The sequence below is a fragment of the Heterodontus francisci genome, chromosome 35, assembly GCF_036365525.1.
Source record: "Heterodontus francisci isolate sHetFra1 chromosome 35, sHetFra1.hap1, whole genome shotgun sequence".
NCBI lineage: Eukaryota > Metazoa > Chordata > Chondrichthyes > Heterodontiformes > Heterodontidae > Heterodontus > Heterodontus francisci.
In genome coordinates, this window is record NC_090405.1 from 52,019,968 (window position 1) to 52,045,727 (window position 25,760).

At 40.7% G+C, this 25,760-nt stretch overlaps 1 protein-coding gene across 5 annotated transcripts in view; it reads right to left on the reverse strand.

Annotated features, from left to right (window-relative positions):
• prc1b (protein regulator of cytokinesis 1b) overlaps positions 1 to 25,760 on the reverse strand; it is a 41,219-nt gene that overhangs the window by 3,435 nt on the left and 12,024 nt on the right. Inside the window, exons 2-15 of one of the 5 annotated variants that reach the window (XM_068015578.1) lie at positions 18,561 to 18,693; positions 17,645 to 17,767; positions 17,303 to 17,536; positions 16,182 to 16,352; positions 14,477 to 14,626; positions 12,748 to 12,895; positions 11,280 to 11,416; positions 10,050 to 10,145; positions 8,731 to 8,877; positions 5,662 to 5,772; positions 4,917 to 5,027; positions 3,657 to 3,768; positions 2,787 to 2,836; positions 97 to 101 (exon numbers count right to left, since the gene is read on the reverse strand). In XM_068015578.1, the coding sequence (XP_067871679.1) occupies positions 97 to 101; positions 2,787 to 2,836; positions 3,657 to 3,768; positions 4,917 to 5,027; positions 5,662 to 5,772; positions 8,731 to 8,877; positions 10,050 to 10,145; positions 11,280 to 11,416; positions 12,748 to 12,895; positions 14,477 to 14,626; positions 16,182 to 16,352; positions 17,303 to 17,536; positions 17,645 to 17,767; positions 18,561 to 18,693 (1,728 nt within the window). Of the gene's footprint in view, positions 1 to 96; positions 102 to 2,782; positions 2,837 to 3,582; positions 3,769 to 4,916; positions 5,028 to 5,661; positions 5,773 to 8,730; positions 8,878 to 10,049; positions 10,146 to 11,279; positions 11,417 to 12,747; positions 12,896 to 14,476; positions 14,627 to 16,181; positions 16,353 to 17,302; positions 17,537 to 17,644; positions 17,768 to 18,560; positions 18,694 to 25,760 lie in introns of all 5 variants that reach the window. The other 4 variants (XM_068015575.1, XM_068015574.1, XM_068015577.1 and 1 more) reach the window with 4 other exon arrangements.

The window sequence follows — 25,760 nt, forward strand, 5'->3', positions numbered from 1 at the left end:
GAGGCTCTAGCACTGAGCATGTGGGCCAACACAGTTAGAAGCTTTAATAGAGTGTTTTGTTCAAATATTAAAATAAGCTCCCAATACTTCAATTACCTAAACTGAAGAATTACTTCATAAAAGTTGTGGAACACTATTCCCAATACTGCATGACATTTAAATACAGTGGGAGCATTCAGATTGAAGTGAAAAGCTGGATATATCAGAACAGGTAAATGACACGTAGAAAATTTGCACACATTTTTCTTCGTTATAAGAGCTGAAAACCTGAATAATGCCAGTAGGGAAGAGACTTGGAGACTACAGTAAAAACCTTTTACACTTGACAAAAGGGATATGGTTTTCCAAGGAAGAAACAAGATTACGCTATGGTAAAAATTGCTCAATTGTGTGAACCCAATGTTGCAAACTCTACTTTTTATTTTAGCTAAATTTCAATTGGGTAAAACTAATGGACTTGAATTGCAATGTAGTACATCCCCCACACTCCCGACTTTCCTGAAATGACAAAAGGGACATGGCAGGATTAGAGGAGATTGTCATGACCTATCATGCTGCTCCCAATGTGTGGAGGGGTGACAGGGCAGATTCACCAGAATTATATCAGGCATTCAATTATGAGGACAGGTTGCCAAAACACAGCTTGTAGTTCTCTTAGTTTAGAAGATTGAGGGATGACCTAAATTGAGGTGCTTAAAATGATTAAAGGGTTGGATATGATAGATACAAAAAGTGTCATTTCCTTTGGTGGAGTAATTTAGAACAAAAGGAGCATAAATTTTAAAATTAAAGTTGCGTTTTTCAGGATTTAAAAATCAGAAAGCATTTTTTCTACAAGTATAATGGAAATCTGGAATTCTCTGAAGACAGGTAAATGGAGTTGAGGTATTATGATCTAATTAAAATGATGGAACAGGTTTGAGGGGATGAAATGATTTCATGTTTATGTTCAAGTGTGGGAATCCAGGCTAATTTTCCCCTCCCTAACCCAGAAACACCACCAACATAAACATCCCTACTACAGCCCTGACTATCAGCTAACTCTCACCTTTCTGAATGTATGCATCAGCGACACTCTGCCTCAGCCAACTGAAGCATTCAAATTACATAAGAGCCAATCCCTAGGCTAAGTGCTTTGGCTATATTTTTAAGCAACAGTTCTTTGGGTCTCCAATCATATCTTGTAACTTAAATCATTTGCCATATTAGGTCCACATTGCATTCATCCCATAGCAATAATTCAGTTGTGAAGCAGTAGAGAAACTGTGGTCTTTGCAGGTGCATCATTTACCCAAATACTACAAACAAAGGATCTAAACTGACCATTAAAGCAGCACCATCTACCAATCCCTGGAAGCAGCATTTCCTGGTATAGTGTATTACAGCTGTCGTGGATTTGAATTGCTGATTTAACTAAAAGTGGATAGGAAAACTAAACAAAATTCTTGCTGACTTGTACATGCTCAGTGCACAGAATGAGAAAGAGAGAGACACATGTTAGGCAGGTAAAAGTGAAGCAGAAAACAAAGCCATTAAAGGGATGTGTCAGTGTGCAGCTATAATTCCGCACACGCTACATTACCAAGGGCAGCACAAAAACACAATAGAAACAAAGCATCAGAGGGAAACGTGGCTGCTGATCATCTTGCATCCAGTCAGAACACACGAGTCATGAGAACAGGTCAGCTACCGACCATCAAGAATCGCCCTTGTTTATTACATGGAGTTCAGTTGCCATGGAGTATTGCCGAGAAAAAAAATTAATGCGCATAGATAGGAAAAGTGCATCATCGACAGCATCACACGTGATCCTTTCCCAAATACAGCACAAGAGTGCAAATTTGAAGGGAATTTGTAAAGATACTGGCAATGACTGACATATGCAGCACACTAATTGCACGCTCGTTTTGCGTGTGCATTTCCACTTCTGTGTTGCAGAACAATTGGCATGATAAAAAATTAAAATTGTTCCAACAATGATGCAAGGGCCATCAGACGCAGCTTCCCCAGGATAAAGCAATGCAGACTTGGGGAAAAATATGCTTCCCAAAAGGATAAAAGTAATTATATTGCCCATAGTGGTTCATAGCCATTGGCTGCAATGAAACCACTGGTCCCCTTGATATAAAACTTCATAACCATTATAGGAAGCATGCATCAGAAGACCACAAATAAAAAGAGGGTAACATTATACAGGGTAATTACTCCTGCAGTCTTCAAAGCATTAGAGTAAAGATAGCCATAGAGTAAGAATGCTAAATCGTTAAAAGCAGTGACTAAGCAGATACAAAACAACTTTCAAGCAAGCATGCCATAAACAATCAGCAATCACAAAGAAACAAAATGGCAGCACACAGTCAGGAAATATGAACTCAAACCCAATATTCAACTGCCCTTATTGGAAATGCACTAAATTACACGGGGAAAGATTTCTGAACATTTCAGTTACCTGCCCATTTCTAAAATGGAAAGTTTTTCAATGCAGCATCCAGAATAGTTGTTAGAGAAGTAATTGTACAGAGAATACTTGGTGCATTAGTCTCAGTGTATTAATGCATCCAGTTGCAAGAACGAACAGAAGTGTTGCAGGTTGAGAACCATGATCTTCAGGGCAAGAATTACAATAATCCAGTTTGATAAACCTTTCTAATCGCAGCAAACACATATCAGAGCAGTTTGAACCTACAGCTATGAGAACAAGGCTGCGTAGTTAATGGCTTTATGGCTCTAGTTCTCACTACATTGAGTTTGGAAATCGTCGATGGTGGGTTACCATACCGACCTGCAAAGTGCTGCTGTATATTTGTGCAGGCTCCTACAGTGGAGCTGAATCCATCTACAAACACAGAATAAAATAAAAGTTATCAGGACTCCTAGAGTAACTGGCTATGGAGAAAACAGGGAATATTTACTGCTTTCAGAGGAGTACACAAACTCCCTCTACCCAAAGTCCTACAACTCAATAAACCAAGATCATTCAACAGTTTTGTGCTACCATTTGCAAACTGTTGGACACCATTAAAATAAATCTACTAAAAAACAAACATTAACAATGGATTTTCCCCAAGAACTGAAGCTATTGATTGTTGAGCAGCAGTTTATCCTAAGTGGGAGCAATAAATGTGCATATAAATAAACCAACATTTAATCTACACTCCATGACACTATTGAAACAGGTTGCACTTTAGATGCTGAGTTGGAGTTCAGGGAAATTGATGACTAGCCCCAAAACTGCAGCCAAATGGACCAAGGAAAACTGCATTTCCATCACTCCCAGAATATGCATCACAGACTGGAGGATAATTTAGACCATTCCCCACCCCCAAGATGATCAGCTAATAACTGAAAACTGTGTTGTGTGATATTAAAAGATAAATATGCAAAAGAAAGTGTTATATTGGGCAGTCCTTTATATGTTGATATATGAGAGAGAGAGAGAGAAAGAGAGAGAGAAAGAGAGAGAGAGAGAGAGAGAGAGAGAGAGAGAGAGAGAGAGAGAATCTTTGTCCTACTTTCCAGACCTCCAACACCAACTGTGTGCTGCCACAGCAATTGGTAGATGACTGCAAAAACTGAAATTACCGCAAACTCAGAATAAGTGGTGGCAACTGAATTTATGCTGAGATTATGCTGTGGGGTGGAGATGGTGGACGCACCACTCATTGCTGTTGCATTTAAGTGAGAAATATTCTCTTTGTTCCTTTCAATCAGACCAAGGCGTGGAGGCTTTGTAGCTGAACATCCTGGTGTGCGGGCAGATTGTCCTGGCTAAAAAGAGCAGGAAGGAGAATTAGACTGGAAATACTGAAGCCAGCAGCATTAATGTCACAATTACAGCAATTTTTTGCATCTGAAATTATCTTTTCCCATTTTCACCTATCCATCACCAAGTAGTACAATTATAACTATCCTTCAAACGGGTTGTTTTTGGAGACCATTTTGAACTGATGTAATAGGGTGAAATATTGATGGGAGCAATTAGAGGTCACGAAAACTGTTATACAAGGATAGCTCAACACCAAAAGAACAGACTGAGAATCACCTACAGCATATTGCTACTGCTACACAAAAAAGTCCCATAATACAATTCATGAAAAAATTACATAAAGTTCATTTCATAAGGTGGACAAGAGCTGCACTTCAAGGAGATATTGTATTAGTCGGTCATTAAACTTGGGATAGCAATCCTGAGTAAGGCAAGATCCCCACACAATCTCTGCCTTTATTATGTACAATGAGACATAACCAAACTCTAGTTAGAAAACAAATTTTATACTATTGTCAGACTGCATTAAAAAGGATTTTACATAAAAGCAAAGATCAAAAAGCATTAATTCTAGACTGAGGTTGCCTCACAATTCTAACCAGAAGTCATCCAAAGAGATTGCCAGTTAGGATTCTTCCAATGGCTCAGGTGGCATGCACCAGCTGTGCACACCTTGTCTATGTCAAGTTAACAGTTGGGGTGTTGCTCAATTTGGAAGTCGGGTGACACAATCAAATCAGACTTGAATGTGATTCTCAAACAACCAGCCAACACTCAGAACAGCTATACACCTAGATGATTATTCAGGCTATTTACTGAAGTGTTGCTGATTCCCACGCAACTGTATCCCAGCAATAATCAGCACCTTCAGAGAAGGCAGTGACAAAATGGGAACATGAATATGGTCAGGAACCTTTAGCAAAGAACAGGTAGAAAGAAAAAGATGTCAGCATTTGAAAAATCAGATTACTGCAGAGTCTTAATCCAAGGTAGGAGATAGCAGTGGATATAAATGGCAAAATAGAATATATTCTGAATTTTAAATATGGCTAACAATTGGAGATGTTGACTCCTCTAATTAAAACCTTAACTATAAACCTGATTGCATATTTACCTAGAAAACAAAAAAGCATGCAGGCTGGTGACTGACCTTGCGACCAGACAGTGGGGGTCGGGAGATGGGCGAGTAACAGATGCTACCACCAATGGCAGAGCGGAGGGTGCTGTTGGGGGTAGCACTGGAGATCGATGTACCATTAAGCTAAGACAAAGCCAGAAAAAGGAGGAAATATTAATGCAAGGGTCTGTGGGGCAAAAAGGGTAACAGCACATCAAGCACAACTAGGTTTTAGTGGCGACATTAAATTTACATTTAAAAAACTGAAAAGCTTAGAGCTGCAGCTCAGCAGAAGCAATGTAGAACAGCAGCAAACAGTGCTCGTGTATCCATGCTATGCAACTTCCCAAACATGCAGGAACACCCAACTTTCAATAGCCACAACGTGGAATAGTTCAACTAGAAGCAGCATTAAATTATCTATTGATGACTATGAATATTGTGGAGTAAGATAAATTAATAGCAAGCAGCTCACTCGGCAAACCTCACGGGGTGGGTTCAATCAGAACCTGGATCCCTTAATGAAACTAACCCAATCACAGGTATATTGAGATAGAACGATCATACACCAGCTTTCACCAGCAGTCATTAATACGGTAGATACTAATCTGTAGCCCACACAAAAGCAGTTAGTAAAAATCACCAAGAGGCTTGTGAGAATAGGTAATTTCCAAAATTGAAGATAACTTGCTTTTATTACCCATTGTGTGTGTGCAATATATATATTAAAAAAAAAAAGACAAAAAGTCCAGCCTACAACAGTTTTGAACTTTCTCACCTTCCGTAATTTCCCTGGGGTATTCATTGCATTAAGCCTTCGCTTGCTTGGAGTTTTGGGGGCACTGCCATACAGCATTTCCTCCTCAATCAGCTTGCTCTTTTTCAGTTGCTGCAGTACAGACAATATCATGTTAATTCCCAATCACATACCTGCAGTTACTGTATGGGAATTTTATAGAATACTGATTATCTTTGGCTCTGGGATGAATGCGACTATGAGGTGAATTAGAATCTGCTCTTTAAACATCTGGTCCATGGGAGATCTTTTCACCTCTGGAACTTGGCATTCCACAGGAGGAGATAAAAGACTTTGTAAAAAAAAAAAAGAGCTATTGAGACTCTCAAGAAAGGGTAGCCTAAACCAATCAATCTAAAGAACACATGCAAGACTGCAATAGAAACAAGAAATGCTGGAGATACTCAGCAGGTCTGGCAGCATCTATGGAAAGAGAAGCAGAGTTAACGTTTCGGGTCAGTGACCCTTTTTCGGAACTGACAAATATTAGAAATGTCAAAGGTTATAAGCAAGTGAGGCGGGGGTGGCGCAAGAGATAACAATGGAGAAGGTGTAGATTGGACAAGGCCACATAGCTGACCAAACGGTCATGGAGCAAAGGCAAACAATATGTTAATGGTGTGTTGAAAGACAAAGCATTAGTACAGATAGGGTGTTAACGGACTGAAGATTGAACAGCAGCAAGTACAAACATGATTTAAAAAAAAAAAAGCCATGGGTAAGCAAACTGAACAAACTAAGATTAAATGAAATAAACATACAAAAAAGTAGTTGTAAAAAAATGTAAAAAAGAAAAAATAACTGAAAATAAAGGTAAAATGGGGGGCCCCGTCATGCTCTGAAATGATTGAACTCAATGTTCAGTCCGGCAGGCTGCAGTGTGCCTAATCGGTAAATGAGATGCTGTTCCTCGAGCTTGCGTTGATGTTCACTGGAACACTGAAGCAAGCCCAGGATAGAGATGTGAGCATGAGAGTAGGGGGGAAATGTTGAAATGGCAAGCAACCAGAAGCTCAGGGTCCTGCTTGCGAACTGAGCGGAGGTGTTCCGCAAAGCAGTCACCCAGTCTGTGTTTGGTCTCCCCAATATAGAGGAGACCACGTTGTGAGCAGCGAATATAGTATACTACATTGAAAGAAGTACAAGTAAATCGCTGCTTCACCTGAAAGGAGTGTTTGGGGCCTGGGATAGTGAGGAGAGAGAGGAGGTAAATGGGCAGGTATTACACCTCCTGCGATTGCAGGGCAAGGTGCTATGGGAAGGAGACGAGGTGGTGGGGGTAATGGAGGAGTGGACCAAGGTGTTGCGAAGGAAAACTTTATCAACTTTGCTTCCAATTTCCACCCTTCTCTCACCTAAACATGGTCCATCTCTGATACTTCCCTTCCCTTCCTCGACTTCTCTGTCTCCATTTCTGGGGATAGGTTGTCTACTAATATCCATTATGAGCCCACCGACTCCCACATCTACCTCGACTACACTTCTTCACACCCTACCTCCTGTAAGGACTCCATTCCATTCTCCCAGGTTCTCAGTCTCTGACGCATCTGCTCTGATGATGCTACCTTCCATGACGGTGCTTCTGATATGACCTCCTTTTTCCTCAACCGAGGAATTCCCCCCCACTGGCCCTCAACCGTGTCCGGCCTATTTCCTGCACCTCTACCCTCACCCTTTCCCCTCCCTCCCAGAACCGTGACAGGGTTCCCCTTGTCCTCACTTTCCACCCCATCAGCCTCCACATCCAAAGGATCATCCTCCTCCATTTTCCACAACCTCCAGCGTGATGCCACTACCAAACACATCTCCCCCTCCCTTCCAGTCAGCATTCCGAAGGGATCATTCCCTCCGCGACACCTTGGTCCACTCCTCCATTACCCCCACCACCTCGTCCCCTTCCCAAGGCACCTTCCCCTGCAATCGCAGGTGGTGTAATACCTGCCCATTTACCTCCTCTCTCCTCACTATCCCAGGCCCCAAACACTCCTTTCAGGTGAAGCAGCGATTTACTTGTACTTCTTTCATGTAGTATACTATATTCGCTGCTCACAATGTGGTCTCCTCTATATTGGGGAGACCAAACACAGACTGGGTGACCCCTTTGCGGAACACCTCCGCTCAGTCCGCAAGCAGAACCCTGAGCTTCTGGTTGCTTGCCATTTCAACATTCCCCCCTGCTCTCATGCTCACATCTCTATCCTGGGCTTGCTTCAGTGTTCCAGTGAACATCAACGCAAGCTCGAGGAACAGCATCTCATTTACCGATTAGGCACACTACAGCCTGCCGGACTGAACATTGAGTTCAATCATTTCAGAGCATGACAGGCCCCCCATTTTACCTTTATTTTCAGTTATTTTTTCTTTACATTTTTTACAACTTTTTTTTTGTATGTTTATTTCATTTCATTTTAGTTTGTTCAGTTTGCTTACCCACGGCTTTTTTTTTTAAATCATGTTTGTACTTGCTGCTGTTCAATCTTCAGTCCGTTAACACCCTATCTGTACTAATGCTTTGTCTTTCAACACACCATTAACATATTGTTTGCCTTTGCTCCATGACCTTTTGGTCAGCTATGTGGCCTTGTCCAATCTACACCTTCTCCATTGTTATCTCTTGCCCCACCCCCACCTCACTTGCTATAACCTTTGACATTTCTAATATTTGTCAGTTCCGAAGAAGAATCACTGACCCGAAACGTTAACTCTGCTTCTCTTTCCACAGATGCTGCCAGACCTGCTGAGTATCTCCAGCATTTCTTGTTTTTATTTCATATTTCCAGCATCCGCAGTATTTTGCTTTTATTTACATGCAAGACTGCATTCATCATTTGGCAGTTAAATATGTAGGCCGAGTGGCACAATACATCATTCACCTTTACTGTCAGCACCTTCCCAGACTTAGAATTAGACGTTGTTTTTGCAGATGGGAGGGAACTCTATTCCTCTGCAATCCCTCCCAAAAGTTGACATTGGTAGAGGTCTAAGAGGATAAATCAAAATCTATAACAATATAACCATGACGAACAAAGTTAAAATAAAACTTGGCCTCACCCTTTCTTGTTTTTCCCGCTCTTTCTCCAATCTATGCAGCTCCCATTGCTCTGTCACATAATCCATGAAATTCTGTCCATTAACCAGAAACTGGGAATGATGCTCCTGCTCCCAAGCATCAATCTGAACTTTCAACTCTTCCTCCAACTAAAATACACACCAATTTGTTAGTATTCCTACAGAAAGTGTAAAATTACCTTTCACAGATTTAAAATTTGAACTATTGAATACAGGTTCCCCTGCCCCTCCAGATACTGTTTTCTGGCTGGGTATTCGATTTTCGAGAGGTAACCCACTTCACATTCAAGACAGAGAAACAAATATTTTAGTGGCAAAAGACTACAAACCATGGGAGAAGTAAAGAGGATTTGAGTGACCATGTACACAAATCACTAAAAGCTAGTGCACAGGTACAAAAAGGCGAAATGAAATGTGGCTTTTATGCAGCTAAGAGGATTGGAATACAAAAGGGAATTGCTTCAATTGTACAAAGCCTTAGTCAGATTCCATCCGGAGGATTGTATTCCATTCTGGGCATCACACTGCAAAATGTAAATTGGCCTTCGAGCAGCTACACCATAGATACACCAAAATGATACTGGAGTTAAAAGGATTAAATTATGGACACAGACTGGATAAATCTAGGCTGTGTTCCCTTGAGTTTAGGTGGTTGAGGGATGATCTAATTGAAGCATTTAAAATGATAAATAGGATGTGATAGAGTAGGGACAGAAAAGCTATTTTTTCTGTTGGGGTATTCCATAGCAAGGAGGCCCAATTACAAAAAGTGGAGTTAGGCCAGTCAGCAGTGGAATCAGCAGGAGCAAAAGGGCAGTGGAAATGTAAAAATCTCCCAAAAGGTTGCAGATGCAGAGTCAATTGAAAATTTCATTTATTTGATAAGGGATATGGAGCAAAGGCAGGCAAAAGAATGTGTAGTATAGGTCAGCCATGGTCTAATTAAACAATGGACCAGGCTCAAGGGGCTGAATGGTCTACTCCTGTTCTGATGTTTACTACCTCAGATTTTTAAAACCAGACATTAGCAGAAAACAATGTGTCAAAATACTGAGTACAATTATCCTATTAAATCAGAACGAGTTTCATTGAGCAAATATCCTATTAGAGTTTTGAACAATTGTTCTAAACTACTTCACCCAGTACCACTCTCTGCTTAAATAAACCATGTAGTCACAGAATTTGACTGCTATCACATTGGAAAGGGTACAAAAAGTGTCACTGTTGTACCATTATTGGCACATCCACATGAACCATGGCTTTTATACAAGACATATTTGACACACTATCACATTACATACTTTAGGCAGCATTTTGTAAAGCTTTGTTCTCTGCTTCTCTTCTTTTAATAGGTTGCCCCCTCTGTTAGTGAACCGGTTTGGATCCGATGCTTTCTTCTGCAAGAAAAAAAAGTTTTTTGTTTTTAAATGTCATTCATTTTGATAATGTCTCCTTCAGCCTGGTTAAATGAGTTGTGCACCTTACAGCTCTATGTGGTAGCCAGGAGTTTGAGCTGCCATAAGCCAATCTTGTTGCTTGGTTAAGAACTCTTTCAGTGGCAGGGGTTTGAATAAAAGCAGTATCACAGTACAATCTGCTTAAATCACAATGAACTTGGATAGTGTTATGGGTGTACTTTTTTTGTAAAATATGTTTTAAGGACTGATAGTTGAATTATGGACATTGATGCATCCGGAACCTTGAACAGAAACTGAACTTTGTGTTTTTTTTTAGAAAGTCACCAGGAGGTTCTCAGACTTGGCTTGTAAACATGTCTTACTGGAAGGCACCTGTCTGTGGATAATTACCCAGCAGGGGCCGTTTTTGACTTAGGGAGATGTTTGCAAAGAAGTGACAGGTCAAGATTTAGAGAGGTCAGGAGACTTGACTTCCGGAAGGTTTTTAGTTTGTTTGAACTGTTACAAAAGAGTTGGTTTTTGCCTGCCGAAGACGACCCAGCTCTCTCTCGATAAGAAACCCTGCATACAGTGTGTCAGTTTCCTATTTCCAACTGTATTTGGAGAAACCCTGCGTATCGAATGTATGGGAACTGAAAACTCTTGTTGCTGCATTTCTGCTGAGACCTATCTGAAGCCTCTGTAGCTCCATTTCTTGGGAAGCCAACCCAAACTGATCTTCAACATTGCATGGAAAGAACTGTTCTGAGAAGATCCCAGTGACAGCCGTCTATACGCAATTGGGACGCCAAATCAAAACCAAGGATGTATGTACATGTGTGCGTGCGGGGCTTGGATAGATTTGGGGGGAGTACGTTTTACTTCATTATTGATTAAGACTCATTTTATAATAAACTGATAATTTTGTTGCTTATTAAAGAAACCTGGTTGGTGTGTTTTATTCTGGGAAAACTAGAGTACAAGATTGACCGTATCTATAAGTGGGAAAATTTAAATATATGTTGTGACCTGTGGAGAAGTGGGACTAGAATAAATAGTGCACTTCTCCCACCTCAGTTGTAACAGTAGTAACAGAATCCAAGTGCTACTTTATATAAAGTTTTGGCTTCTCACCTCAAAACCCAGATAAAGCTTCCAATTTTCTTCCCACTTCCAGACACCCTCAAACAGCTGCTGGTGTGCTTGGTAATACTGCTTTAGTCGATTGAGCTCCAGGTTATGCAGCTGTAATAAGTCCTCTGTGTAATCCTCTTTTCAGAAGAGGGTAACAAAAATGTTTTAAACAAGATACAAGTCAACTCCAGTGAAATATACATTCACCAATCTAAATTAATTATCAAAAAAGTGCTGCTCTGTTGACTTTCAAGTTCCGATTGAAGAGATTTAAAACATACATGAGCCCAATCACCGCTTGGAATTTCTCAGTGATTGGATTAAACTTTTTTCAAGTTGTCAACATAGAAACAAAGATTTGGCTTATGAATTTGCTTAACATGCAGATAAGTTCCTAAAACTAGAAGAGGACACGGACATTCTTCCATCACGATACTATTGTATTTCCCCATTATTTTTGTCCATGTCTTTTTTTAATCCCTTATTTTGGTCACCCATTTTGCCTCATGCCTACAAAAGCGTGGCCACAAATTAGATGACTCCTTTAGATCTGCCTTCCACGCTCCTCTTCTCTCCCACCATCCAAAGCCGGAAGGCATTGCAGCTTCAGATCAGCTCGGTCCTGCTCAACTTGAAGCAGACTGGCAACTGAATGGAATGAGTGTCAAATTCACCACCCTTGTTTTGCATTACTAAAATCAGCAACTATCCTCCACTTCTCTCCCACTTTACTTTCCACTATTTTACAACATAGATTTCAGTCACATTTCCAGTTGGATGCAACTATGTTTTATTTGTTTGGAGGGGGAAAAGGAGGTGGGTGTCACTGGCTAGGTCAGCATTTATTACCCATCCCTAATTGCCCTAGAGAACGTGGTGGTGAGCTGTCTTCGTGAACTGCTGCAGTCCTTGGGGTGTAGGTACACCAACAGTGCTGTTAGGAAAGGCCTAACAGACCCTGAGGCAGGCCAGCACCTTCACTGTCAATTGTGACAAAGTTCATAGAAATCAACCAGTTGTTAAATATTTTGATAATAGCCTGGTTAGAGTATAGCTGAAATATGCACTAAGCGATGTGGATTCTGATTTACCTACTGGCAGGCTCCCAACTATTGCATTCACATCAAACCTCAAATTCATGAAACCTCTATCCTCAGAGTAGTTGACTGCAATTACCTTTTGCCATCCACCCCATAAATTATGAATTGAAGGAATCAGGAAAAATAGAGTGCAAGGAAAGGTTAAAACCATCAAAATAAGCTCCAGGGCTAACTTATGTATTTAACAAATATTGCACTACCCATCTACCATCAGCACTATCTATCTACCATCAGCACTATCTACATAGCTTATGGAAACAGAAATCAGGTACTGTAATATTCAACTGACATCAGGCCTGTGTCCTGCCATGGTATTAAAGCTATTAAATGCCCACGTTATTTGGAATAAAGTTAAAACTTAAACAAACCATCATAGTATGGAGCAAATGCTTGCCGCTGTGCAGGGCTAAAGAAACCTTTCTCCCAATACGTTGCCAACTCTTGTCTGATTGCTTCGATCACATTTTTCATGTTCTGTAGTTTCAGTACCTCTAGACGCTCCAATTCTGTCTGCAACTAAACCACAAAACACACTACTTTTATTTTTAAATACATCACCGTGGATTGCTTAATAAAATATTAGATTCTAAAGATTCCTGTGAGTTTTCAACTGGATAGAAGCAGTTATCTTTAGATCAATTTTCTGAGCAAACCCACTTAACTGAGGACAGGATGCTACAATTACAAATATTTAGTGGTGTTAACAAATATTAGCAGGCTGCCACAATAGGATAAAAGTAATTATCCAGACTAGGTTTTAAGAGTTGATTTTTGTGTTACATTGTGCTATCTGATCTCAGCATGGATGGCAGTTGATACGGTGGGGCAGGTAGAGCAGTGGTGGATGCAGGTTGAGAGGCGGGAAGGCTGAGCTCCCAATCCAGATCAGTGCCCAGTGGACCTTAGATAAAGTATGTGTAGATATCAGATAAGGTTCATCAATGTGAGCAGCAAAGCTGCAAGCAAGGGTGTGAGATTTCATTCTGCAAATATTAACATGCAAGTGCCTAACATAGAGTCAGAGAGATACAGCACTGAAACAGGCCCTTCGACCAACAACCACCCATTTATACTAATCCTACATTAATCCCATATTCCCTACCACCTACCTATACGAAGGGCAATTTATGATGGCCAATTTACCAATCAACCTGCAAGTCTTTGGCTGTGGGAGGAAACCGGAGCACCCGGCAGAAACCCACGCAGTCACAGGGAGAACTTGCAAACTCCGCACAGGCAGTACCCAGAACCGAACCTGGGTCGCTGGAGCTGAGAGGCTGCAGTGCTAACCACTGTGCCGCCCATGTCTGCAATCTCTTTACTCACTTCTTCCAACCCTTTAAATGTAATGGCTAAACACCTCCATTAAAAACAAAAGGAATTGCTAAGTCAATAAGCCAAGCTTTGCTGTAGCAGGGCATCTAATGGTATCTATTAGTTAAACTTGCTTTTGCACCCTTCAGTTCAAAACAAATTTTACCCATAAAGTTGCTGAAAGTACAAGCTGGGTAACAGCACAGCAAGGAAAACAGGGCAATAAACAGGGCACCTCCTTAACCAATGAGATTTAAAGGATTGGGGAAACAAACAAAGGACCAAGAAAGAGGGTGAATTCAATGTCAAATCAACTATGGAAAGAAAAACAAGACTAAGATTGGATAAGAAAGACAAAGAAAAATAATTTAACTTTTTAAAAAAATCTCTCAAAGTTTCAAAATCTGAAGGAATGAGACTCCATACTTTAATAGTTCATTCAGTGCCATGGAGGCTAATTGGAAATTAAGAGTGCTTGTGTTACTAATTACTAGCTCGAAATATCTGTGACAAATTTAGCTCATATGACAATATTCAATACATGGCAATGGTAAGGCAAACAGCAAAAATGTTTTCGTGAAGTGGCACAAGATGGAGAGCAACTTTTGGATATTTGTGTTTAATTGCACATTTGGTCCTCACCTGAAGTTGCTGTACCATTTAAACATGGATAACGAGTGCCATTAGCCTCACCGTTATTTTGACAACAAATTTTGGCTCAATGTTGAGCGTAATTTCAATGACTAACTTTGCACTGATACACACACATGCACAGGTACTTACTGCCTGCATTGTCTTAGCCCTGGAACCAATCATGTGCACAGAAAAAGTATCACGCTCTTCATGGGAAATCTGCAGCCAGTCCCACAGGTTAGTTATTTGATCTCTGAGCTCTGCACACTTAGTCTCATTCTGAGCTCTCTTCACTTCCAACTAAAGAGAAATATGTAACAATTAATTATTGGCATATTCTTATAACCAGACACAAGGACGCAACAGAGATCATTCACATTGTAGTGTACAAAAAAAGCCATTAGTCACAACATTTCTACTACATTCAAGGTCTTATTTGCAGCACTGCCAATAAGATCAGCCATGATCTTATTGATTGGCAGAGCAGGTTTGAGGGGCCAAATGGCTTACTCCTGCCTAATTCGTGTGTTCGTAAGACGAATGCAAACTTTGAATTTTTAAATCGTTTTTGAATTGGTTGTTCAAAGAGGGTATTGCTGTTGGTCTGATGCAGGATGAAGGCCCCTGCATTTTGATCCAATGTGCCTAGTTTTCAACACAAGAGCAACTCCTATTCCAGTGTGTCATTTACATTCCCCATACTAGTCATTTTCATGATCTAAGCGACTGCCATCTCAATGCCTGTTAACACAAACCCTTTCCTAATTCAGTATGGAGAGCCAGGTTAAAAAAATAGGTTAAGACTACCCCAGGTTCAGTTCATGTAACATACTTACAGTCAGCAACAAAAGACTTTGATCTCAGTCAAGGCTGGATTCAAATCCAAATCCTGAAGCAGATAGGACAAATGTAACCCATGCATTGGCTCTGATAGATAGGCAATAACTGCAACACCCACATCCCATAAATAAATTTTTAAAAATCATCCAAACCCTGAGCTAACAAATTGGATAGCCTTAAAATTCTGGAGGCGAGTTTGAATGCCTTCTGACTCAGACTACCAAGCTCCAAATGAGCCAAACTGATCGGTTACAGAGTGAATTAGCTTGCATATTAATCATATACTTGCACCATTTCAAGTAGTTTGCACTCAGTAAACGATTGCTGGTTTGCATCAAATAAAGCTATTCTGAAACTTTTGAGAAATGCAGGTTTAAATTCAAATTTTCTTGACACTGACCAACAGTTCTTGCTTAGCAAGCAGTTAAAAGATTTTTTTTGACAGGATATTGAAACTTGTGCTTTTAAAAAAAAAGTCCACTAACTTTAGTTCTACAACCGGTTAGATAAATAAACAGCAGCCGATGAACAATCGACTCGTGCCATAATTTTTTTTTAAAAAAGTCCGCAGTGTTATGGAATGGCTTTGAGAGACAGTTACAACACTGTAATTTTATCTCCAAGGACTTCAGCCTGATCAGATAGGGCACAAATCTCTCAATTTAAATTGAAATGGATACAAATATCAGGTAAAGCAAATGTTCAGAAAAACTGCTCACAAGACAAGTTCACAATTATTTTTAATATTTCCGTGTATGCCCATCACTCAGCTTCATCTGCCTACTTAGATAGTCATCAAGATCCAACAGCACAATTCAAAAGAGGAGCAAGAAATTCCTCATGCCCTGGTCCACATTTATTCCTAATTAACACATCCAAAAAAAATATGATTTATCTCAGTCATGGGACTTTACTACAGTTCAAAAGCAATTAATTGACTAAAGCATTTTTAATTGTTCCGAGGACGAGAATGGTACTATATAGATGTAGTTGTTTCAACATTTAATTTACACACCTGTTGAAGAAGCGTTTTCAGACCGACAATGTTCTCATTGGACAGACAGAAAGCATCCTCATCCTCACACACAATATCTCTCTCAAAGCTGGTATCTGGCAGTTGATCAAGTTCCTCCATGCAAAGAATGATTTTTTTCTTTGTTTCAACAAACTCACCCCTTCTGCGTTCCTAAAAGCAAAACAATAAATCGATTAGAGAACTTAACAGTTTAGGGTTCCACACCTGCAGTATATGATCACACTCAAGTTTAGATTGATACTGCGTAGGCAGATGGTGATTTGCAATGTTAAATAGTACATCATGTAATTATTTTAAGCTGGTCATGGTGAGAAATAGGAAGCATGTAGCAACTGAACAGGAGTTAGGTCATTCAGCCGTAGCTCAGTTGATAGCCTCTGAATCATAAGGTTCCGGGTTCAAGTCCCACTCCAGGGCTTTAACATAAAAATCAAGGTTGACACTCCTGTGCAGTATTGAGAGAGAACTGCACTGTCAGAGGTGGCGTCTTTCAGATGAGATGTTAAACGGAGGTCCCATCTGCCTGCTCAGATGGATGCAAAAAAAAAAAAAAATCCCATGGCGCTACTTTGATGAACAGCAGAGGAGTTATCCCTGATGTTCTGGCCAATATTTATCCCTCAATCAACATGACAAAAACAGATTATCTAGTCATCATCATATTGCCGTTTGTGGGCGTTTGCTGTGTGCAAATTGGTTGCTGCATTTCCTACATTACAACAGTGAGTACACTTCAAAAGTACTTCATTAGCTGTAAGCTGCTTTGAGACATCCGGTGGTCATGAAAGGTGTTATATAAATGCAAGTCTTTTTCTTTTCTTTCTTGAGCCTGTTTGACCATTGAATTAGATCATGTCTGATCTGTACCTCAACGCAATTTATCACTTTTACCCAGCCAAAAAAAAAAATCAGTCTTGAAAGGTTCAATTGACTCAGCATTCAGAGCCTTTTGGGAAGGGGTGGGGGTGGGGGAGATCCAGATCACAGCTGCATCACCTCATTTACACTAAAGACAGTAAGGATTAATAGGACACTTCAAACATAGCATGTTGGTGTACTTGGTAAATTAGCTGAAAGCAATTTTACACTTTTTTTTTTACCTTCTCTACATTAAGTGAAGCAATATGCTCACGAAATGCATCAAGCTGTTCAAGACTAGGGACGGTGTCATCATCAATGGAGTAGGCTGTTGTACAAAGTATGTCGCAGAGCTCCTCATCTTGTTCTTTAAGGGACTTTAATTTCAGCATTCTTTCTTTCTTCTGTTTCAGGAGGACCTCCAATCGTGTCCGCAGATCTTTTTCTAGTTGCAGCATTGTGCAATCTTTTTCTGGCTGTCAGATACAAGTTTAAATGGTTAACAAGACAGATTTTTTTTTCATTCTCCTTTCCCCAACCCCCTTTCCAAGAAGAGGTGATTTGTGGTGAAGTTGCACTCTTACCATGCATACAGCCAAGTTGAGTTCCTGGCATACTGCATGCAGTTCCTTCTGGCACATATCAATGCTCTTTTTCAACCGTTGCCTCAGACTTTCTTCTTCTGCAATCATCATATCCAATAGGCCCTATATGGAAATTGAGGGTGATAAATACCACGCATGCTTCAGATTTGGGAATGAGCTACATTTGTGTTTTAGGTGAATTCACATAGTCTGCTTTAAAAGCCAGAGACTGCGGGCATTGAAGATGTGTATGAAAGTCAGATGGTCCAATTTGTGAAATTAACAGCCCACAGTCTATTATCCCACAGATACAATGGAGGAGCCAAGGGATTTTGACAGAATTGTTTTGTTTAAAGCTGCACCACATCAGATTATAAAAAGACAATAAACACAGACTGTCAGCCAGGTAGGTCTCAGGAGAAAGTTAGATCAGTGGACAGTAAATCACTGTTCAAGAGCAGAACCCATCAAGATCATAAAGCTGACTAGGAAAAGTTAGAACATTTAATATATACCTCTTTTCTTGAATCTGTAGTTAGGTTAATAAAGGGGATATTTGATAACACCAGTCATTCTTACATTTACATGCTATATTAAAATAAAGTAGCTTAAGGATTTTTAGCGTGTAATTTTTAATGGGGCCGATTCCCACTGACTTCCAATCTGCTTTTGGAAAGGAGCCATGTGTGAAAACATTATAAAAGATAATAGCCAGCTCAGATCACAAGAGGATCGTTTTCCTATTGTGTAACTCTATATTGCACGGTAAAGACACACTGAAGCTAGAAAGTAACGAAAGTGGATCCAAAACTTGTCGCAGTACCAGAACTGCTTCTGTTTGAACAGTTGATGAATGCATCTTGATGTTTCACTAAAGTGCAAGTAGTTAATCCTGAAAATAATGTTTGCCACTTGCCTTGATATGCTTTTTAACAACTTCAGTTCTCTGCAATCTTTGATCTTCTGGAATCCCTATCTCTTCCCAGATATTCCGCAGATGGAAAAGTGCTCCATTGAGACAGTTCACTGACTCTGTAGCCAGTGCATCACTGCAAAGAGAGGTGAAATGGTTTATTTCTGCAGTGACAGCAAAATATCAGCATAAGCTGCACAAAACAGTGGACTTTCAATTTCACCTGCATCTCAACCCAAACCAGAAAATCCAAAAATCAACAGAAAAACATAGATCCTAAAACATAACTGAATAAATCACAAATATTTAGTACAGGACTTCAGGCAAAAAAAGTACTTTGTTACTGGCAGACCAGGCTCCATGCTATTTCACCGTCACCACTGTTTTGAAAGAAACTTCTAGCTCAACAGGAGAGGGAACTTACTGGATACAATAAAACACTACATAAATAAATTGTTAGATATACTCAAACAGGACCAAACGTTTAGCTGCAATGGTAGAAAAAAATAACTTTTTGGCAAGATTAAAATGAAAAGCAAAATGAGTCCTTTTTTCTTGAAGTTGGCCATGTGAATTTGGGGTGGGGGGGCGGGGGGGTGAGGGGTGTTGGGACGAAAAGAAGTTTGAGATGGTGAGGGGCGTGGCCATGAAAGGAATTAAATAAGAATTTTATGTTGAAGGCATTGAGGGACTGAAGAAGTGATAGGCAAGTGAGACTTGGCGCAGGATAGGGCAGAGGCAGCAAAAATTAGGATCTGATGTTTACAGAGGGTGGAGGATGTGAAGCTGCTGAGAAGATCATTCAAATAGTCAAGTCTGGAAGCTCGAGTGGGATGGATGAGCTACAGCTGAGGCAGATGTTGAGGCTGGAGCAGAGATGGGTGGGGATGGGGGTGGGGGAGGAGTGATGTTTCAGCGGTGGAAGTGAGAGTCTTGTGACAGAAGATAGATAGAGTCAAAATTCAGCTCAGGCTCAAATAGGTAGCTAAGGTTTTGAACTGTTTCAATCAGACAGTGGCCAGGGAGAGGAATAGAATTAGTGGCAAACATGCTGAGTTTGTGGTGGAGGGCCAAAGACCATGGCTTTGATCTTCCCATTATCTTACAAGAGTAAATTTCAGCTCACTGACAGCACAGAAGTAGTGGAGGGATGAGAGGCAGAGCTGGGTTTTGTCAGTGTACATTTTCAAATTTGACCCCATGAAAGATAGGAAGAACAAATTTGCAAGGAAATTACAGAGAGGTGCAAGAATTATCTAAGTTATAATGGGGGGACTTTAATTATTCTAATATAGACCGGGATAGTAATAGCATAAAGGGCAGAGAGGGGGAATAGTTTCTGTAGTGTGTTCAGAATTTTCTAGATCAGGAAGGTTCTGGCCCAATGAGGAAGGAGGCATTAAAAGCAAAATACTGCAGATGCTGGAAATGTGAAATAAAAACAAGAAATGCTGGAAATACTCAGCAGGTCTGGCAGCATCTGTGGAGAGAAAAGCAGAGTTAACGTTTCAGGTTAGTGACCCTTCTTCAGAACTGGTAAATATTAGAAATGTAAAAAGTTATAAGCAAGTAAAGTGGGGGTGGGGCAAGAGACAACAAAGGAGAAGAGATAACAAAGGAAGAAGGCATTGCTGGATCTGGGGGATGAAGTCGCTCAAATGGATCAAGTGTCAGTGGGGAAACTTTAGGGGACAGTGATCATAGTATCATAAGGTTTAGGTTGGCTATTGAAAAAGGATAAGGAGCAATCTAGAGTAAAAAATTAATTGGGGGAGGACCAACTTCAATGGGGTGAGAACAGATCTAGTCCAGATAAATTGGAATCAAAGATTGGCAGGCAAAACTGTAACTTAACAATGGACTATTTTTTAAAAAGAGGAGATAGTTTGGGTACAGTCGAGGTATATTCCCAAGAGGGAAAGTAGGACAAACAAATCCAGAGCTCCCATGACAAAAGAGATGGAGAGTCAAGATGAAGTAGAAAGAGTGCATGTGACAGAGATTAGGCAGATAATAGAATTAAGAACCAGACTGAATAGAGAAAGTTGAGGGGAAAGTGAAAAAAAGTAGTAAGAGCAGTAAAGAGGGAGTATGAAGAGAGTCCGGAGCCAACATAAAAAAGGGAATCCAAAAGTCTTCTACAGACGTGTAAATAGTAAAAGGGTGGTAAAGAGAGGAGTGGGGCCAATTAGGGATCAAAAAGGGAATTTATGCATGGAGGCAAGGGATATGGCTGAAGTATTAAATGAGTATGTTGCATCTGTATTTACCAGGAAGATGCTGCCCAAGTCATAGTGAAAGGGGAGTTATGAGACATTGAATGGGCTAGAAGTGATAAAGAGAAGGAATTAGATAAGCTGTCTGTACTTAAATGCAATAAGTCACCAGAACTGATGAGATGCAGCCAAGGATACTGAGGGAAGGGAAGCAGGGGTGGAAATTGTGGAGGCACTGGCCGTGATCTTCCAATCCTCCTTAGACAGGGGGTGGTGCCAAAGGACTGGAGAATTGCAAATGTTACACCCTCGTTCAAAAAAGGGTGCAAGGATAAGCCTAACAACTACAGCCAGTCACTCAGCTTAACCTTGGTGATGGGAAAGCTTTTAGAAACGATAATTCAGGACAAAATTAAAGTCACTTGGACAAATGTGAATTAAGGAAAACCAGCATGGATTTGTTGAGGGAAAATCATGTTTAACTAACTTGCTCAAGTTTTTTTTGGGCGAGGTAACAGAGGGTTGATGAGGGTAATGCAGTCGATGTGTTGTACATGAACTTCCAAAAGGCATTTGATAAAGTGCCATATAACAGGCTTATCAGCAAAATAAAAGCCCATGGAATAAAAGGGACAGTAACAGCACAGATACGAAATTGGCTGAGTGACAGGAAACTCTGGTGTTCAGTTGTTTGTCAAACTGAAGGAAAGTATACAGTGGGGCTCCGACCTGCTTTGCTTCATATATATGAATGAACTGTGAGGAGGAATAGTGATAAACTTCAAGAGGACATAGACGGGCTGGTGGAATGGGCAAATGGCAGATGAAATTCAATGCAGAGAAATGCAAAGTGATTCATTTTGATAGGAAGAATGAGGAGAGGCAATATAAAATAATGGGTACAATTTTTAAGGGGGTGCAGGAGCAGAGGGACCTGGGGATATATCTGCAAAAGTTGAAGGTGACACAGCAGGTTGAGAAAGCTGTCGGTAAAGCATATGGGATCCTAGGCTTTATAACTAGGGGCAGTGTACAAAAACAAGGAAGTTTGATAAACTTGCATAAAACACTGCTTTGGCCTCAACTGGAGTATTGTGCCCAATTCTGAGCACCACACGTTAGGAAGGGTGGGAATGCATTAGAGAGGATGAGGAACAGATTCAGAATGGTTCCAGGGATGAGAAGCTTCAGTTATGTGGATAGATTGGAGAAATTGGGGCTATTGTCCTTGAAGAGAAGATTAAGAGATTTGATAGGGGTGTTCAAAATCATGAGAGATCTGGACAAAGTAGATAGGGAGAAACTGTTCCTTTTGGTGGAAGGGTTGAGAACCCCCAGGACACCAATTTAAGGTAATTGGCAAAAGAAGCAACAGTGACGGGAAGAAAACTTTTTATGCAATGAGTGGTTAGGATCTGGAATGCACTGCCTGAGACTGGTGGAGGCAGGCAGATTCAGTCGAGGCCTTCAAAAGAGAATTGGACAATTATCTTTAGAGAAAAAAAAACGCAGGGCTACAGGGAAAAGGAACTAGGCAAATTGCTCTTGCAAAGAGCCAGTATGTACATGATAGGCCGAACAGCCTCATTCAGTGTTGTAACCATTCTACGATTCAATGTCATTGGAAGAAGTTGCCAAATAGGGCATTGTAGGTGAGAAGGTTTCCCCCACCCACTCTGCCTCCACCCGAAGGAGAAATCCAAAGGGCAATCCAGCATATTGGTGTAGGGGCAGGATGAGAAGCTATTGCCAGAAATGCTCTGGCTGCAATTCTATAGAGTGGAACCAAGCAACGGCAGTCTCCGAAGTGAGGTATTGGAGGACAATTACATGGTCGACTGTGTCAGAGATTGCAGAAAGTAACATGCACCTCAGACACAGAGGAGGTTATTCGTGACAACAATTAGCTTGGTTCCAGTGTCGTCAAGAATAGAAAGCTGACTAAAAAAATTCAAATATGGACTTGCAGAAAAGATGGTCACAGATTTAGGTGGTGAGAAAACATGCAAACCCTTGAGTGGAAAACTAAATTGAGGATAGAGTATCAGTTCATAAGGACATGGGGGTCGAGAATGCTTTTTATTCCTCCCTAGGAGGGCAGTATTGATAGGGAAGGAGACCATATCCAAGGAAAGGGAACTATTTATAATGCCAGATAGCACAGGGCCCAGGAAAGGAAATTAGATGATCAGTTGTTTAGTGGGAATGGGGTCAAGGGAGCAGGAGATGGATCTCATTAATAAGCTGAACTCAGAAGGGACAGGAGAGAAAGTACAGAACCAAGGATGAGGCAAGGCTAAGGATTGGCCTAGTGAAAAAGGGGAAGGGGGCATTAGATAATCGCGAATGTGAAATTCCATCAACATTTTGATGCAAACTCGGTGTCCTGGTTAAAAAAAACAAAGTGAGCATGACTGATGCATGTTGTTTTACGCACTGCAAGGAATCCACCAATTGTGCATGTAATTCATTTGGGTACTCTAGTTTAGGATTTTGTTGCTTATATAGTTACAGTATGAATTTACAATCATACGTGATAGCCTAAAAAGGCTTACGTTGTAGTAAAGGGTCACTAAGAATTCACAAGTTCATGTGAAAGTATTTTCTGTTAGAGTCATACAGCACAGAAACAGGCCCTTTGGCCCATCATGAGTGCCGGCCATCAAGCACCTACCTATTCTAATCCCATTTTCCGGCTACAGCCTTGTATGCTATGGCGTTTCAAGAGCTCATCTAAATAGCTCTTAAATGTTGTGAGGGTTCCTGCCTCTACCACCTCTTCAGGCAGTTCATTCCAGATTCCAACCACCCTCTGGGTGAAAAATTTTTTCCTCAAATCCCCTCCCCCTTATGTTAAATCTATGCCCCCTGGTTATTGACACCTCTGCAAAGGGAAAACATTTCTTCCTATCTAATCGATCAATGCCCCTCAATTTTGTATACCTCAATCAGGTCCCCCCTCAGCCTTCTTTGCTCCATGGAAAGAAAACAACCCTAGCCTTTTCAGTCTCTCTTCATAGCTGAAATGCTCCAGCCCAGGCAACATCCTGGTGAATCTCCTCTGCACCCTCTCCAGTGCAATCACATCCTTCCTATAATGTGGTGCCCAGAACTGTACACAGTACTCCAACTGTGGCCTAACTAACGTTTTATACAGCTCCATCATAACCTCCCTGTTCTTATATTCTATGCCTTGGCTAATAAAGGCAAGTATCCCTTATGCCTTCCTAACCATCTTATCGACTTGTGCTGTTACCTTCAGTGATCGATGGACAGGTACATCAAGGTTCCTCTGACCTTTTGTACTTCCTAGGATATGACCATCCACTGTATATTCCCTTGCCTTGTTAGTCCTCCCAAAATGCATCACCCCATACTTCTCAGGATTAAACTCCATTTGCCACTACTCCACCCATCTTACCAGCCCATCCATCTATTCATCCTCCAGACTTGCAATTCTGAGAAAGCAAAACAAGACAGACTCTGATTATTTAAATCCAACTCGAACCAGTAATCGAGCAATGAGGCAGTGAGAACTAACAGATAAATCTCCTCCTCTTTCACCCGCCTCCCAAACACAGCTGTAGATGTCTTGTACATGAGAGCACACACTGAATCTGATCTTTTAAAAGGAGTACAGTTTTATACTTCTTCCAAAATTGCCATTGAAGATATTTCTGAGGATTGTGTGGTGGAACAGATTAGCCTTCTTTTATCTGCAGTTCTTAGGATCTACTCCTATTTGGAGAAGGTTAGAGGGCTTCAGTTACAGCTTATGTCACATATTATATCATTTTGCAAAACTACATATGGGCGGCGCAGTGGTTAGCACTGCAGCCTCACAGCTCCAGCGACCCGGGTTCAGTTCTGGGTACTGCCTGTGCGGAGTTTGCAAGTTCTCCCTGTGACCGCGTGGGTTTCTGCCGGGTGCTCCGGCTTCCTCCCACAGCCAAAGACTTGTAGGTTGATAGGTAAATTGGCCATTGTAAATTGCCCCTAGTGTAGGTAGGTAGTAGGAGAATGGTGGGAATGTGGTAGGGAATATGGGATTAATGCAGGATTAGTATAAATGGGTGGTTGTTGGCCGGCACAGACTTGGTGGGCCGAAGGGCCTGTTTCAGTGCTGTATCTCTAAATAAAATAAATTTTTAAAAAAATAAAAAGAGATAAAAATCATTGCTGATCTCTATATTAACTTCAGTGCTACATATTCCACAACGCTTTATGGGACATTCTAACACCTCTACATTGAAAAAATAAAATTAAAATTTTGGTAATGAACAAATACATTTGAACTAAAATAGCTACATCCAAAGCAATGCAGCATGTCAATCTAAAGACAGTTAAAATGAGTCAATGCCTTCCTTGCTCTGGAATTTTTAAAAACTCCCTGCCAATGGTGCCGAGGAAGACACACCCAAAGTTCATTCTTCAGTTACACAAAATTACTCTCGACGGCCTGGCTTATTGTACAGTTCTCTGGAACCTATTCCATTAATATTACAGGGAGATGTTCGACAGTTTTGTGTTCCTGTCAATGTCAATCCCCAGTAGCCAGCCGGCTCATGATGGCATTAAGGGCACTTAGAGGTGATCTTATTGTGCCTGCAATTACCATCTCCAACAGCAAAGACAACCACTGTTTGAGGTAGTTTTCCACGACATCAGATGTAGCTGCACCGCTTCAGATAATGCGTCTCCAACTAAAGCCAGGGTTCCACCTGATGACTGCATGATTACATTCTGAATTGATTCATTCTGAGATCCAACTTGATAAACCACAATTTTGTAATACTAGTAGTGTAAAAGACAAGATCCACATGCCCAAATTTCTCCAATCACAACAAATTCTAATTAGAAGTCTGTTTTAAAAGCTTCAGTGTTTAACGTCTCTCTGCTGCCTTAGCTGGAAGGAAGCTGAGAAGAATCATTTAAAAACACAATCAAATTAAACTAGTGAGCAGAACAAAGGCTGAGCAATCAATAG